The sequence below is a fragment of the Pyxicephalus adspersus genome, chromosome Z (assembly GCF_032062135.1).
Source record: "Pyxicephalus adspersus chromosome Z, UCB_Pads_2.0, whole genome shotgun sequence".
NCBI lineage: Eukaryota > Metazoa > Chordata > Amphibia > Anura > Pyxicephalidae > Pyxicephalus > Pyxicephalus adspersus.
Window position 1 is genome coordinate 61,616,398 of NC_092871.1, and position 13,289 is coordinate 61,629,686.

General features: G+C 37.3%; 1 protein-coding gene across 6 annotated transcripts in view; it reads left to right on the forward strand.

Moving 5' to 3' along the window:
• The window catches only part of LOC140344598 (uncharacterized), a 75,522-nt gene extending 62,482 nt beyond the window's left edge, over positions 1-13,040 (forward strand). For all 6 annotated transcript variants that reach the window (XM_072431867.1, XM_072431868.1, XM_072431873.1 and 3 more), the window contains 6 exons: positions 2,669-3,288; positions 5,592-5,720; positions 6,129-6,312; positions 7,730-7,877; positions 10,048-10,145; positions 12,487-13,040. In XM_072431867.1, coding sequence (XP_072287968.1) covers positions 2,669-3,288; positions 5,592-5,720; positions 6,129-6,312; positions 7,730-7,877; positions 10,048-10,145; positions 12,487-12,556 — 1,249 coding nt within the window. In that variant the 3' untranslated portion in view covers positions 12,557-13,040. The remainder of the gene's footprint in view (positions 1-2,668; positions 3,289-5,591; positions 5,721-6,128; positions 6,313-7,729; positions 7,878-10,047; positions 10,146-12,486) is intronic.
• Positions 13,041-13,289: the final 249 nt, after the last annotated feature.

Here is a 13,289-nt window from a genome sequence, read left to right on the forward strand (position 1 = left end):
TATATATATATATATATATATATATATATATATATATATAAAATCAGCCCAGTTATACTTTCATGAGACTTTGGAGACTTGTATGGGCATAATTATAATTGATGTAAGCCTTTTTATACATTTGCAATATGTTCTTTTCAATAATCAATTCCCTATGATAATCAAATCTCCCTCTTCTTTTATGAGTGTTCCACCCTGTAGGGCAGTTACCTAAACAAGGACTATACCTGTTTTTATGAGCTTTCAAATCCTCAAAACCTAAGTCTGCACAGTAAATTTTCCTTACCAATTACATCTGGAAACCATTTTCTTAAAATCTTAAAACGGTCATGTAAAACTACTAGATGATGTTGATATTTTTTCTTCATGTATATCTGTATCTATTTTTTATATTACTGTATCATCATGTTATTGTAAAAATATTATGACATGATAACATTATTTACGATCTGTTGTGATATTTATATGATAGGTAAGATTTAAATACCTATACTATATATAATCTCATTTCAGTTTACTATTTTTCTCCTTATCCCGAGGAAGCCCTTGGAGGAAAAAAACGTCGGAAAGGAGACTTATGAGTATAGAATCAAGTACTACTTTGAATACTCAATGTACCAAATACGTTTTACCTATTTTTAAGTACCACCTTAAAAGCCTACTTTCCTATTTATTTTCCTCTTCATTTCTAAATCTAATTTCTAAAGAGTTATACTCATATTGCTGGGCTCTACTAAGGTTTACCTGATATCCTACATAAAAGTCCTTTATGTTTATCTCTACTGGAATTAAGGGATTTATTACTTTTCACACCAAGTAATACTAAAAGAAAAAAGTTTTGGCTTTTTTTGGTAGTGTTTAGTGGTTTTTTTTAGAATTAAAGCAGAACTCTACATAAACAAGCCTAAAATACATAAATACTGCTAATCCCATGTCTGTTTATAATTTTGTCATTTACGCAAATCTGCCACAATTAGAGCCAAACAGGGGGTACACTTGTTTGTAGTTCAGTAATCCGGATAAGTAATAATGATGAAATGCATCAGAAGGTATCATTGGATTGTTGGTCTGGATAATGAGACTATGAACCTGCACTGTCCCTTCATTCATTATTTTGCCAAATAACTGAACTAACTACATTCTAACTAGGTCTTGGAAGATTTTATAGGGTTTACATTCTTGACTGCTGAACAATACAGTGGAGGAATAAAGGAGGAGAGAATATGCTGCTAGGGGGTCAATATTAAAATTAGGCTGTTGCATTTCCCAGCTGGACAAACCTTTTAAACAAATAGTTCAGGAATATATAAATATCCCTCCTTTTTAGCCTCTTCTTTACCTTCAGCTGCAACATACCCCCACCCTCCGGCATGTTCTTACTCACCTACTTTGTGCCGTCATATTAACTAGCATGCCATAAGCATTAATGGGACATAATCATACTGCGGAAACTTGAAGTTTCCTGTAGATCTATGAGGAAATAGTGTGGTCTGATCAGCATAAGAGTTTTACTGGCTGAGCTTTAGACTGTGCAGAAGGCGGCAGGTAACTAAAGAACTGCAAAAGGTAGAGGTTAGGGTACCACAGCTGAGTGACTGAAGAAGTTGAGGACTTTTAAATATTACCAAAAACAGACTGAATAACCAATTGATGGGAACTTTAAATCCATTGTACCAAATCTCTGAAAACACAAATTATAACATTAAAAAACTTCATTTAATACATCTTTTACAAACAAGCGTTAAAACAATTTGACACAAATATCAATAAAAATCTTCTGCATGGGATACCTCTTATCTACAGGGTGTTCACACTTTTTTACCGCGTTTCGCGGAAATGACTCTTCTTCTTCAGGAAAACAGAAGATATATATATCTTAAAAAATATTTACATAAACATTGAGTTGTAATTTTGGAATATCTAAATTACAACCAGTGAATTTAGTTTAATTTGTTGTCCAATTGGAACACTTTAATTCACTTACATGGAAATCCTGAATGAGGATAACCCACAGAGATTCTTCCCACACAGAGTGGTATTTAGGATGCACTGGAGCAGCAGCAGAAAAAAATGAGTAACAAAACCTAGTAGGATGGCTTATAGCACCTGGAAAAAATATATTTACCATAACAAATTTTATCAGACCTTAAAGTATTAACCTGTGACAGGGCCATAAAAAATGTTAAGGTCAGTTCAACAATTTAGTGCTTTTGGTAACATAAACATGAGGGGTTCTATCAAGCAAATACCATATAGCATATGTTTGCTGGAAATTAAGCACTTTGGTCCAAAGCCTGCTGCACCTCACTGTTGACTCATAAATGCAGTAAGGTGAGGTGCAGAAGTGTGGTTGAAGCTGGTATCTGGACTCCAGGGCTCCCTCAGGGCTCATTGGACACTATAGAATTTACATACAGTGCAGACATTTCAGTGTGAGCACCTAAAAGTGTACTTTAGTATATGGGACATCACTAAAAAAACACTAGAAAAACACTGTTCTCAATGTTTTTGTTAGTGTTTTTGCCAGCAACAGTGACATCTATATGTTAAGGAAAATGGTAAAAATATTCTGTCAATACCATCATTGGGCATAAAGTCTCAAATATACAGTTGCACAAAAAAGCTTTGCTTACTGTGGAAGTTTCTGATATCTGAATTTGTTTGACAGAGTGCACATTGCAAACGTAGAGCAAAGTATTGGGAAGATTTTCTTGAAAAAAAGCTCTATTAATTACAATGAGAAGATAACGCAAAGGCCTTCAACAGCAAGGGTGCTCTTTGAAGATGAATCAGAGCAAGAGGCTGAAGTTCGCTACCAAGAAAGACGCCTGTTAGAGAGAATTCAAACTAAAGGAAAATACAATAATTGGACAAAACCTCAGCTAAAATCTCTGGAAACAATAAAAGCACTTGAATCAAATGAAATTTCTCTCCTACCTTCAACCGCTAAAAGGTTACCAATAGCTGGACAAAAGAACACAAAGCTTCCATCCAGATGTCAACCTTTCCCTCCAAATGTTGCAAAAAATGTGTTAATTGATATCCCAAGAAGTGGACTTACTAGTAGGCGACCTGTTCCAAATTGGATGTCTCAGGTCATGAAGGACAAGCAGTTATCTTCTAGCAATGGCAAGGAAGCCATCTATTTTGATGGGATCACTATGAGCTTTAAAAATCCCACTCAGGAATGGAAGGAACAAAACCCAAGTATCTCTGAAAGTAAAAAGGAGAATAAATGCCATCATAGCTTCTCATCTTTGGAAACCATTGGCAGCAGAATCACAGAAGGTAATAAATAACAGTTACACATTTTGCAAGATTTCTAAAATAATGACCAACATAAAGAACCACTTGACCAAAGCTAAACAGTCTGCCCATATCCTGTTTAAATGTCATTATTGCTTTTTTCAGCCTGGCATGATTTCTGTGAACCTTTTGTGGCAGCACAACTTCTGCAGACTTCATTAAAAATACAAGATGAAACTGTGACAGGTTTATATACCTGTAACAACCTCACAAAAAAAACCCTATGTGCTTTATTTTTTTTTGAGGGTTGCTACCTATGTTTGGAGGCAGGAAATACCACTTATACAACTGGTGTTACAAAAACAATTAATATACTGTATGAGCCACATCAGTTTTCAGTGAGTAAGTTTTTGTTATTTAGGCAGATGGACAGGCAGTGGAAGTATGAGGAGAGGTATGAGGGTGGGTTTCAGCCCAAAGAGTTGGTAGGGGGTGGGGTAGTGACACAAATTCTACATAGTTGTAGCCTTTTTTATTACAGGTATGTAGCCACATAGCAGCACAGGAATGAATGAATCTCCTAGTTCAGAATCAGTTAAAATTAATTATTTTCCAATCTGATGGTATTGTTAGGTACACAGTCTTCACAACTATTGCCTCCAAAGTGAAAGACTGGAGACTTGCAATAGACAGAATGGCCCACATGTTCCTCTATACCTAGCAGGGAAGTAAAGCAAAGTTGAATACACACAGCTGCAGATGGTGAGTAGTAAAGCCAGCTTGTTGCTTTGCTGTCAAATAACACCCCTGAATCTTTAACCCCACACCTGTATCTGTATGTGGACTCATACAGTCTAAAAGGATGTGCCCCAAAGAGCTTTTTTAATCCTCTAAATTGACACTAAGAAATAAAACCAGAGCTACAGACAATTCTTCTTACCTTCTGTTTTGAGCCAGGTCTGTATTTACTAGAAAGTCCAGGTACTTGGCACAGTAGAGGTAGCTACTCATCACTTCTGGCCTTTTGTGAATAAATTCAGCTAGATAACTGAACAGGGGGGGATTGCAGGTAGACACCAACTTACCAATAGACACAGTAGGCCTGAGGTGATGAGGTGTTTTTCTTATATTGGTATTGACTGCATATTGCCATGCAGTCAACAAAATTGGTCAATGGGTATTGCCATAACTGGCATCCAGGTGCCTTTTGACCAGGTTGGCTGATCTTGCTGGGTAATAAGTCTGACTGTCAGGTTCAATTCTCCAGTTGCTTCCTAAGATCAATAATCTATTATCCCACAAGTCAAATATTGTGGGTACAAAACAGCTGGGAGCGTGGCTGCTAAGACCTTTTAATTACGGGAGTGCTTATTTTGTCTCCCTTTGTCATGCGACATGTGCCTGTTTCAAGAAACAGAAAAAAGAGACAGTTGCTTTCATTCTTAAGTTTGTACCCTTACTGATATGGAGATCTAACCTGTAAGTGTGCAATAGATACAGTGCAATATTTTGCTACAAAAACAAGTGCCCCTCTATTTAGGGCCTTGTCACACAGGTGTGTTGTGGTAATGCATGTGGACGTACACATTCATGCATCCCACAACCACTGCCACTATGTAGATGCAAGCACCCCAACATAGCAACTGGTTCAGCTGATTCTAGATAGACAACTATCAGTAATATGGCGAGTTAATAGTTATAATTATTTAAGAAAATGTAACGTGTATGAGACATTCTCCCACACTGTCATTGTAATCTTGTTGATTTTATTAGCCATGCCCTACCCCTAATCTCAGTCTCGCCAAACTCCAAAAGGTATGGATATAGCTTCAGAAATTAAAGTCTGTATGCCAACAGGCACCGGTGATGCAAATCTAACCTTGGATGAGAATATATTAACAGTAGAAAGGGATGTTACATTGAGATCTGAATGTGACAATTACTAAAATAATCTTAGGACACAAGGAAGGAGCTTGTACAATAGGCATCATTTTTTAGGTTGTGCAGAGGCCACCCTGATGTCTAATGCAGCCCTGGTATGAATGTGGTCCTGCATGTGTCATCACGAAGCAACACCTTCATTTTACATCACATAAATTCCTGAGAAAGACAAAATGTTAGATCCAACCTTCCTCTTAGGGGAACCTTTTCATACAATTTCATCTTAGACCCTCTTGCTTTCCCTCTTTGTCATCCTTTTATTTTCTGTCTCTCATGGATTTTTCTGATTGCTATCTGTAACTACTGAATATTCAAGTTACACTAAAAACAAAAGACTTTGTTGTAATCATATCTCTGGCCAGTATGCAATTGGAATACTGTTTTTAAAACTGCTTTTCACACAGTTTCCTCTGAAGTGACTAAAACAACACTGGATTGGAGAAGTTCTGGATCATCTATTAGCAGTGGAAGTCAAAGAAGATCTTCATCTGTAAATCACAACCCTAATCTGAATCATTCATCACTAGGGAAAGGTAAAACTTCCTGCAAAAGTATGCATACCTTATATATAGATGTGGTTGGAATATAGATGTGCTTGGGAATGGTACACGTGGTATGTTACTTAGGTTCTGGTGCACTGATGATCTACAAGCAAAAGTAGAGCATCTGTTCAGCTCTGTTTCCTAGGAGCTTTTTGTCTTGTGATAGTGGTTGAGTGTACAGCAGTTCTTCATGCTACTAATGCCCCTTGTTACAGAGATATCTGACTTGTTTCATTAGAGTATGCCATGCCTGGTATGTGGGTTTTGTTACAAGTACACAGAATTTAGTGGACTCTTCCTTTTGTTTTTATCCTTTCTATTTGTTGGGTTCTGGAATTCTAAATCTAAATACATTTATGAATAGTCTCCGTTATAACATTTCTGTTATGTATTTCATAGGTAGAGAGGTCTCCTTGTACAGCAGAGTGAAGAAGAGTCTTCGAGTGAAGATGAAAATGAGCTCTGATGCCAGGATGATGCATGACATTCACCAATCAGGGAGGAATTATTATGATTCTGGTTCTCAGCCTCCTAAATCTACAAAGACAGACCAGGGCTCAGATGTATCAATAAAGCTTGACAGGTAATGGCCATTCATGACACAGAATGTGTTCTTATTGCTCTGCTGATCTTTGGTGACATTCTGACATATGTCAGAATTTGCATTGTTCTCATGCCTAAAATAAACAAGATGGAACTGGAGAATTTCATTCCAATCATGAATTTGGAATCTATTTTATTTGTTAGCCCACAGTAGACTTGACTGAGAAGTGCATGAGCATGTCAAGAATTGGAGGAGCCACCAGAAATGATAACTTTTTTTATAGGAAACAAATGGTGGGAATGGTGTTTTTGTGGCACCTAAATTAAAACCAGGCTTTTTCCTCAGTTACCTCTAGCCCTGTTACCTTTCATGGGCAAACTGTAAATTATGAATAAATACAGGAGTGTAGGAGAGGTAGGTGCTGTATCAGGTGCTCTAAGCAATAAAAAATTAGTGCCAGCCTTGATAGGCTGAACTCATTTTATATTATTTTGCATTTTATAATATAATAATTCTCTAGGCTTACCAATAAAAGATGTATGTTTTCTTTCATTTGGAGCATTACTATGCCTCTTGGAGCTTAGATTTGGAGATCTAATATTGAATCCATATTGAACAGATCCTCAGGTCAAAAAACCCCAAAGCCCAAATTATAGATAGGTAAGCCCAAGTATTTATCATAAGGTTTTATGGTTCTAAATTGCAGGAGAAAATACAGAATGTCAGGCTGCCTGGCTGTCTAGCTATTTCAATTAAAATCATTCTATCCTTTTACTTATTGCATGTTTGCTGCAGCAGCATGTCTAAAAATTAAATGTACAGAGACAGACAGCAACTAGTATTTTCAAGAAATTTACAATGAAAGCCTGAGTGCTTCTGTCAGTTTAATTTTTTTTTACCGATAATGCAGCAAGTGGCACTCGAGTGTTGGAAAAATTAGTGCTGGGACTGTGGCAAGCAGATGACTCCCAAAAGGAACATGAGAGTCCAGCTGGTCACTCAGCCCACCATATAGATCATACCATTTCTAATAAGCAATGCTTCATTTAACCTCAGAGTACACACTAAACAGTCTCAAGAAGCAGGATTTCCCTTGAAACTCTCTACAGAAACACTCCTTTGACCTCATATAAAAAACGTGTTTGTGGTAGGATCTCCATGATCTTCTCTCCCAGCTCTGCTCTGAGCTTTAAGAGGCTTTCAGAAGATATCTGAAGATAACTAAATTCTTTCATAAGGACAAGGATGGCTAATAAGCTCAATATGAAGTCTTTAATCAGTTCCCCCACAGAAAAATGCTACATTGTGTCAATGTCCTCCTGTGTCATTTTCCACGGTAGATTATAGTCCGGTAATGTGATTCAGGATACAGGGGGATTTGGCTTATCTAAATTCTGTTTCCACATAAAAAATTTCAGCTTTCAGATTCCATTTCTGTTTTTTGTTCCTTTTTAAGGCGAGAAAAAGTTGCATCTCATGGAAAATCAAGTGCCACTAGTACCCACCAGGTTATAATGAGAGAAAACGAAAGCAGAAGTATAAGCCAGGATTGGATGAAGATGGATGCGGAGGCACAGACTAATGATAGAGATGTTCCAATGAAGGTGACTTTGTACTTAAATGGAAATAAAATAATGAGTTCCTATCCCTCTAGTAGTATGTTGTGGAGTTACCTCCTATGGTATTCTAAATATTTAAAAAGGACAAAGAAAAAAATAGAGGTTCCAGCTCTAAGATTTTTAGGTGCAAAAAATAATTATGTATTGATACATATTCGTTTTCATACATTTCTCATTGAACATATATACAGTCTAGTTAGAACTTTACTAGACTGGAGTATATAAACTGGACATTTAGTTCTAGCTATATTACAGTGGGTAACCGTGTTAGTCTGTGAACCCGTTTCGCCTCACTAGGCTTTTTCAGGGGAGTGTATTGGTATAGAGACTTTACGGTTTTATAGGTCAGTTCAGAAGAAAAAACAACTATAAAAAATGTATTGTTTTTTCTTCTGAACCGACATATAGACCATACAGTCTCTATACCAATACACTCCCCACTTACACCTACTGAGGCAAAACGCGTTCGGGTCACAGACTAACAGAGTGAAGTTCTAAACTGGACTGGATATATGTTCGATGAGAAATGTATGGTTATGTATCAATACATAAATAATTTTTGCACCAAATCTCAGAGCTGGAACCTTTCTTTTTCTTTGTCCTTTTTTAAATTAATTTGTACTTGGATGAACACACAAGTGACAAAATTATATGTGTGAACACAGACTCTATGTTTCAGAGTTACTATTGTACCAGGCTCATTTTGCTGCAGACCATCTGGAACTGCATTGACTCTCTTCATAGACCACACTGAACTGTTTTGGCAGCACAGATGCTTGTGGATACAGGTGCTGTGTGTCATAAGTTGACACAGGGTGCTATTAACACAGGGATTGGAAAGTACATTTGTTGAACCATAATATGTATGCTTGATTGCTGCTTTTTGATAGAAATGGAAAATTAAAGCAGACATAAAATTCTAAAGTCAGTATAATAAAAATACTGATCCAAATAGGAGTCAAAGTGTGGGGGGATGCTGCAGTCAGTGGAAAAAAATCTCATGGTGTGTTCCAGATCATGTATCTTTAAACAGCTGTGTTAAGGCCATCTGTCCTGCAACAGCTCTACATTGTTGATGCCAGCATTAGCAGTGTCTGCATTCTCTTTTACTGAGACCTTTTCTGTACAAATAGCCAAGAACTGTAGTACTGTATGACCTGCTGCTTACAGGTGACAGGTTACTTTTTTCTCACTGTAGGACCATTCGCACTCTACATACATATAGTCATATAGTCTACCAATCAAGTAATTAATGCACTGTATGATTTCCTATAGTTTGGACTAGATTGTACACATATATATTATCTTCAGGTGGCTGATTCCAGATACTTTAATGTTGATCAGTTTTAAGACTACTTAATTTTTGGATTGCAAAGATGGATGTCTTAGAGGAACCTACCTGCTTCCATCAACACCATTAATTATTCAAAGTGTTGGTGGCAGGGTAGCCTAATCCTTTCAGTTGTGTTTGAATATAAATGCATTATCAACCAATATATGCATTGTAACATTATCAATTGTATTCATTGGGTAAATGTGTTCATTGAGCACTACAAATAAATTGCCATCCAATGTAGGTAAGGTAGCTCATATAGTCGGCTGTTTCCACAGGTTACTTTGACTGTTACTGAGATCATGCAAAAATTCCCCAACAGCCATGTAAAGACCGTATATACATGCAAAAACACATGTTTTTGGTGTATAATTTTTAGCACTTCATTGTATTTAATATGTGGATGTATGCACATTTTTTTAGTTTTATACGCTTATTGATTTGTGGTATATATGTGCTTGAATTATGCAAAATGAGGGAAAATCAGGCTGCATATATCTACCAACCTACAAAGCTGCATGTTATAATATTATTTCAGGCACTATGAGCTATATTTACTAAGCTATTTACAACACCCCTTTGTGAACCAGCCACAAAGGAGTAAATTAGTTTTTTACTTGAAATGTATACAGCAAGTCCATGAATTGTGCTGTGGAGAAACAGACTGTGAATGAGCTGTAATCTTGGAATTCTTCCACTACAGCAAAACTTTTGAATTTAAGAACTTTTATACTATGTGCTCATCTAGTTGATTTTTTTGTTCCTAACACTAATACAGCTCATGTGAATTGTGTTTTTATGTTCTTTTTTGGGTCGACAAAGGCTCCGTTTTTGTCAATGAGAAAAATGCAGTGTTTATTGAAGAAAGGGAGAGCCAAAAATTATGTGGTTCGTGTGCCTACCCCTCCTTCAGAATCCAGGTACTGGAATATGGAGCACCAAATTGTAAATGTTTCCTAAATTCAAACTCCAGCTAAGAGTTCTTTTGATTGCCTAAAGAATATATATATCTCCCAATAACCACATACCATTACTCTGATGCAGTGTTTGAACAATTCCAAATTTTTCTCTGAAGCAAGCAGGTACTCTTTATGAAGTCACCTTGCCTCTATAAAAAAAAAAAAGAAAGGAATCTGTATGTGGTCACTACTTCTCCTCAGCATGCCATAAGGAGTAGGTTTTCATAAACAACAAATCTCTGCTGATAATGGTGATGAGAACCCATTTCTTCCTGTTACACCTACCTCTATTGGGATCCAGTATCAGTTTGACATTACCTTTTATTGTAAAGTAACGTGTGACTAGGAGTTTGATTAAGGTTGCACTACACATGTCTTTTATACTACAAAACACAACTGTATGCCCATACCTCCTGTGTTTTCTATCCTCTGAGTACTTTAGTGACCTAAATGTGATCAGTGGGCTGTATTTATGAAAGCTCTTCAAGAGTGGAGAGGATAGACTATCATAGGGGATCTGGGGTAATCAAGTAACCTGGGAATGGAAAATGGTCCAGGATTGATAACATTTGCCAACTAATAGCTAGTGATCTTTAAAAGAAAACCATTCCAGGTTTGCTGGATCACCCAGGTTCACCTGTGATAGCCTTCTCCACTGTTAGGGATCTTTAATAATTGACTCCAATTGCACTCCCAGTCCACATGTCAAATGTGCTTCCAGCCCACATGTCATCTAGTGATTCCATTGTGTCTATTGTCATTTCATGCCATTTATTGATTCCATTTCACTTAATGACTTTAATCATGTGCATTTCCAGTCAAAGTGTTGCAAAGTGCGCCCATTGGTTAAGAGTTTGCTTCCAGTCTGAGTCACCCAATGTGCCACCATGTCTCCGAATACAAGTTTATGCTCCTCTGTAACACCTGAGCCCTCTATGCTTGCCTGTATTTTAAGTTAGTCCATTTCTCAGTGGATACAGATCACAGTCCTTGACACTACCCTTAATGTAATAATGGGTAGCTGCAGCATGGCTCCTACTGGCTTAGAACTTGTTACTTAGGAGTCACAAGAGAAATACAGCAGTTGCCATTATTGAACCTTTAACCTTAAATAAGTATGCAAATCAAAAAATTCAGCATTCAATCAAAAAGTCAAAAGGCCTTATGTACATACTTAAGTATGTAATTCAACTTATGTATGTATGTAACCCAACTGAAGTAAGAGTTAGGCAGGGCAGCCAGACAACAAGCATTTTGTGAGGTAGCTTTGATGCTGCTCTAATGACAGATTCTAAATGACCATCAAAATAGAGAGCAAGCATCTGGAGATGTCTGACGTGAGAGATGTATTAAAAGCAGAGTGGTTAAATCTACAAAAAGAATCCAGGTAGCTGGTTTGGAAAGGTGATTTAATTTCTAATAAGGCATCCTCCCAAGCTTTAGAAACTGAGACAAAATTGTTATTGTGTTATATATTTGGAGACAGCAGAAACCATAGAAAAAAATGTGTTGAGTTCTTTAAATGATTTCAATTTTGAAAGTTCTGTGAATAAGGTTTTTTAGTTGTAGCCATCTGTGTCACTGGTAAATAAAGGCCTCTAATAAGTGAAAATACTTGCCAAGTGGAACACTCTCACTAAGCCTGTAGAAAACCATGTTTTAAAAAATTGCATGGAACTGAGCTTGGTGGTAAAAGAGGGACCCAATTTGGTCAACCAGCTCTTTCTGCTGCACGTGTCACCAAGGTAAAAATACAGCAAGTCACAGAAAAAAGGTCTGCTAGAGTCTTAGAATTAGAATCTGATTCCAGATGCCTAGTTGAGCTGCAGCACCCTAACACAGGGTTCAGTGGTCTGTACCTTGCTCATAGGATCCAGAATCACCATAGAGGTAAAAGGAAAATCTTCAAATCAGTCACTTCTTTTCTCATCTATGGTACATAACTATCAGAACACCTGAGATATGTTTCCACAAATAGTTTTAAGGAGAGTATATCACTTCTGCAATGCCACTGATAAATGTTTTCTAATAACTCTGCTAGCCAAAAATAGGAATTTCGAGAAATGCCTTTTCCAAATACATACCCAGGCCCCAGCCCATGGTGTCAATCCATTATTTTATTACTATACAGTATTTATGTAGTGCAGATATGTTACGCAGTGTTTTACAATGTCCATACTCATGTCACTAGCCCCTGAAAGGGGCTCATCATCTAATGTCCCTACCTCAGTCATGTGGTTTTAATAGAGTGCAAAGTCAATTTTCAGGGGAAACCAATTAACCTATGCATGTTTTTTAAAAGGTGGAAGGCAACCGGAGTACCCAGAGGAGACCCGCGCAAACACAGGGAGAACCTGCAAACTTACAGCTAGTGTCCTGGCCGGGATTTGAACCTGGGACCTAGTGCTGCATAGACCAGAGTACTGACCTCTGAGCCAACTGTGCTGCCCATTATATGTGACTTTTTCTTTATCTATCTTGCTTCGGATGGACGGGTTCTGGCATCATGACATCCCTAAAGGGGAAGGTTCTTCCTCTTTGACTGACACCCAGCTCCCCATGCATGCACGGTCCGGAGCTGGTAATTTTTCAAAAGGTTCAAAAAGGGTGGTTGTGTCTAGGTTTTTATTTAAGCTATCAGCTTCTTTGTTTCACAATATTTTTTGGTAATTAATGAATAGTATACATGATGATTCTGTAATTAGGTTGAGATCAGTTCAGTCTTGGTGTTAAATCAGGAATGCCTTTTAGATGTTAGCAATAATTTTTATAGAAAGATAAAAGCATTGTAAACCCAATATTTGGCAAAAAATGCACAATACTCCACTGTACAAATAAAATAATTTTAGCAAAGCATTCCATATTCATCAAAATTGCTTCATTAACTGGTAAAAAAAAAAACACAACCACTTTGTGTTCTGGGCTACATTCACGCACTTGTTTCCAGCGCCCAACGGCTGAAAGATGCATGAACAAGTTCAGTACATAGTGTAAAGGGTCGCAGGGTGGGATCCTGGACGGAAGGTACATTTCCCCTATGGACGCTGGTCCCTTAAAACTGGGGTGTTGGAAAAGGAGTCTGAGACTATTTTTCTGTTAGGCAAC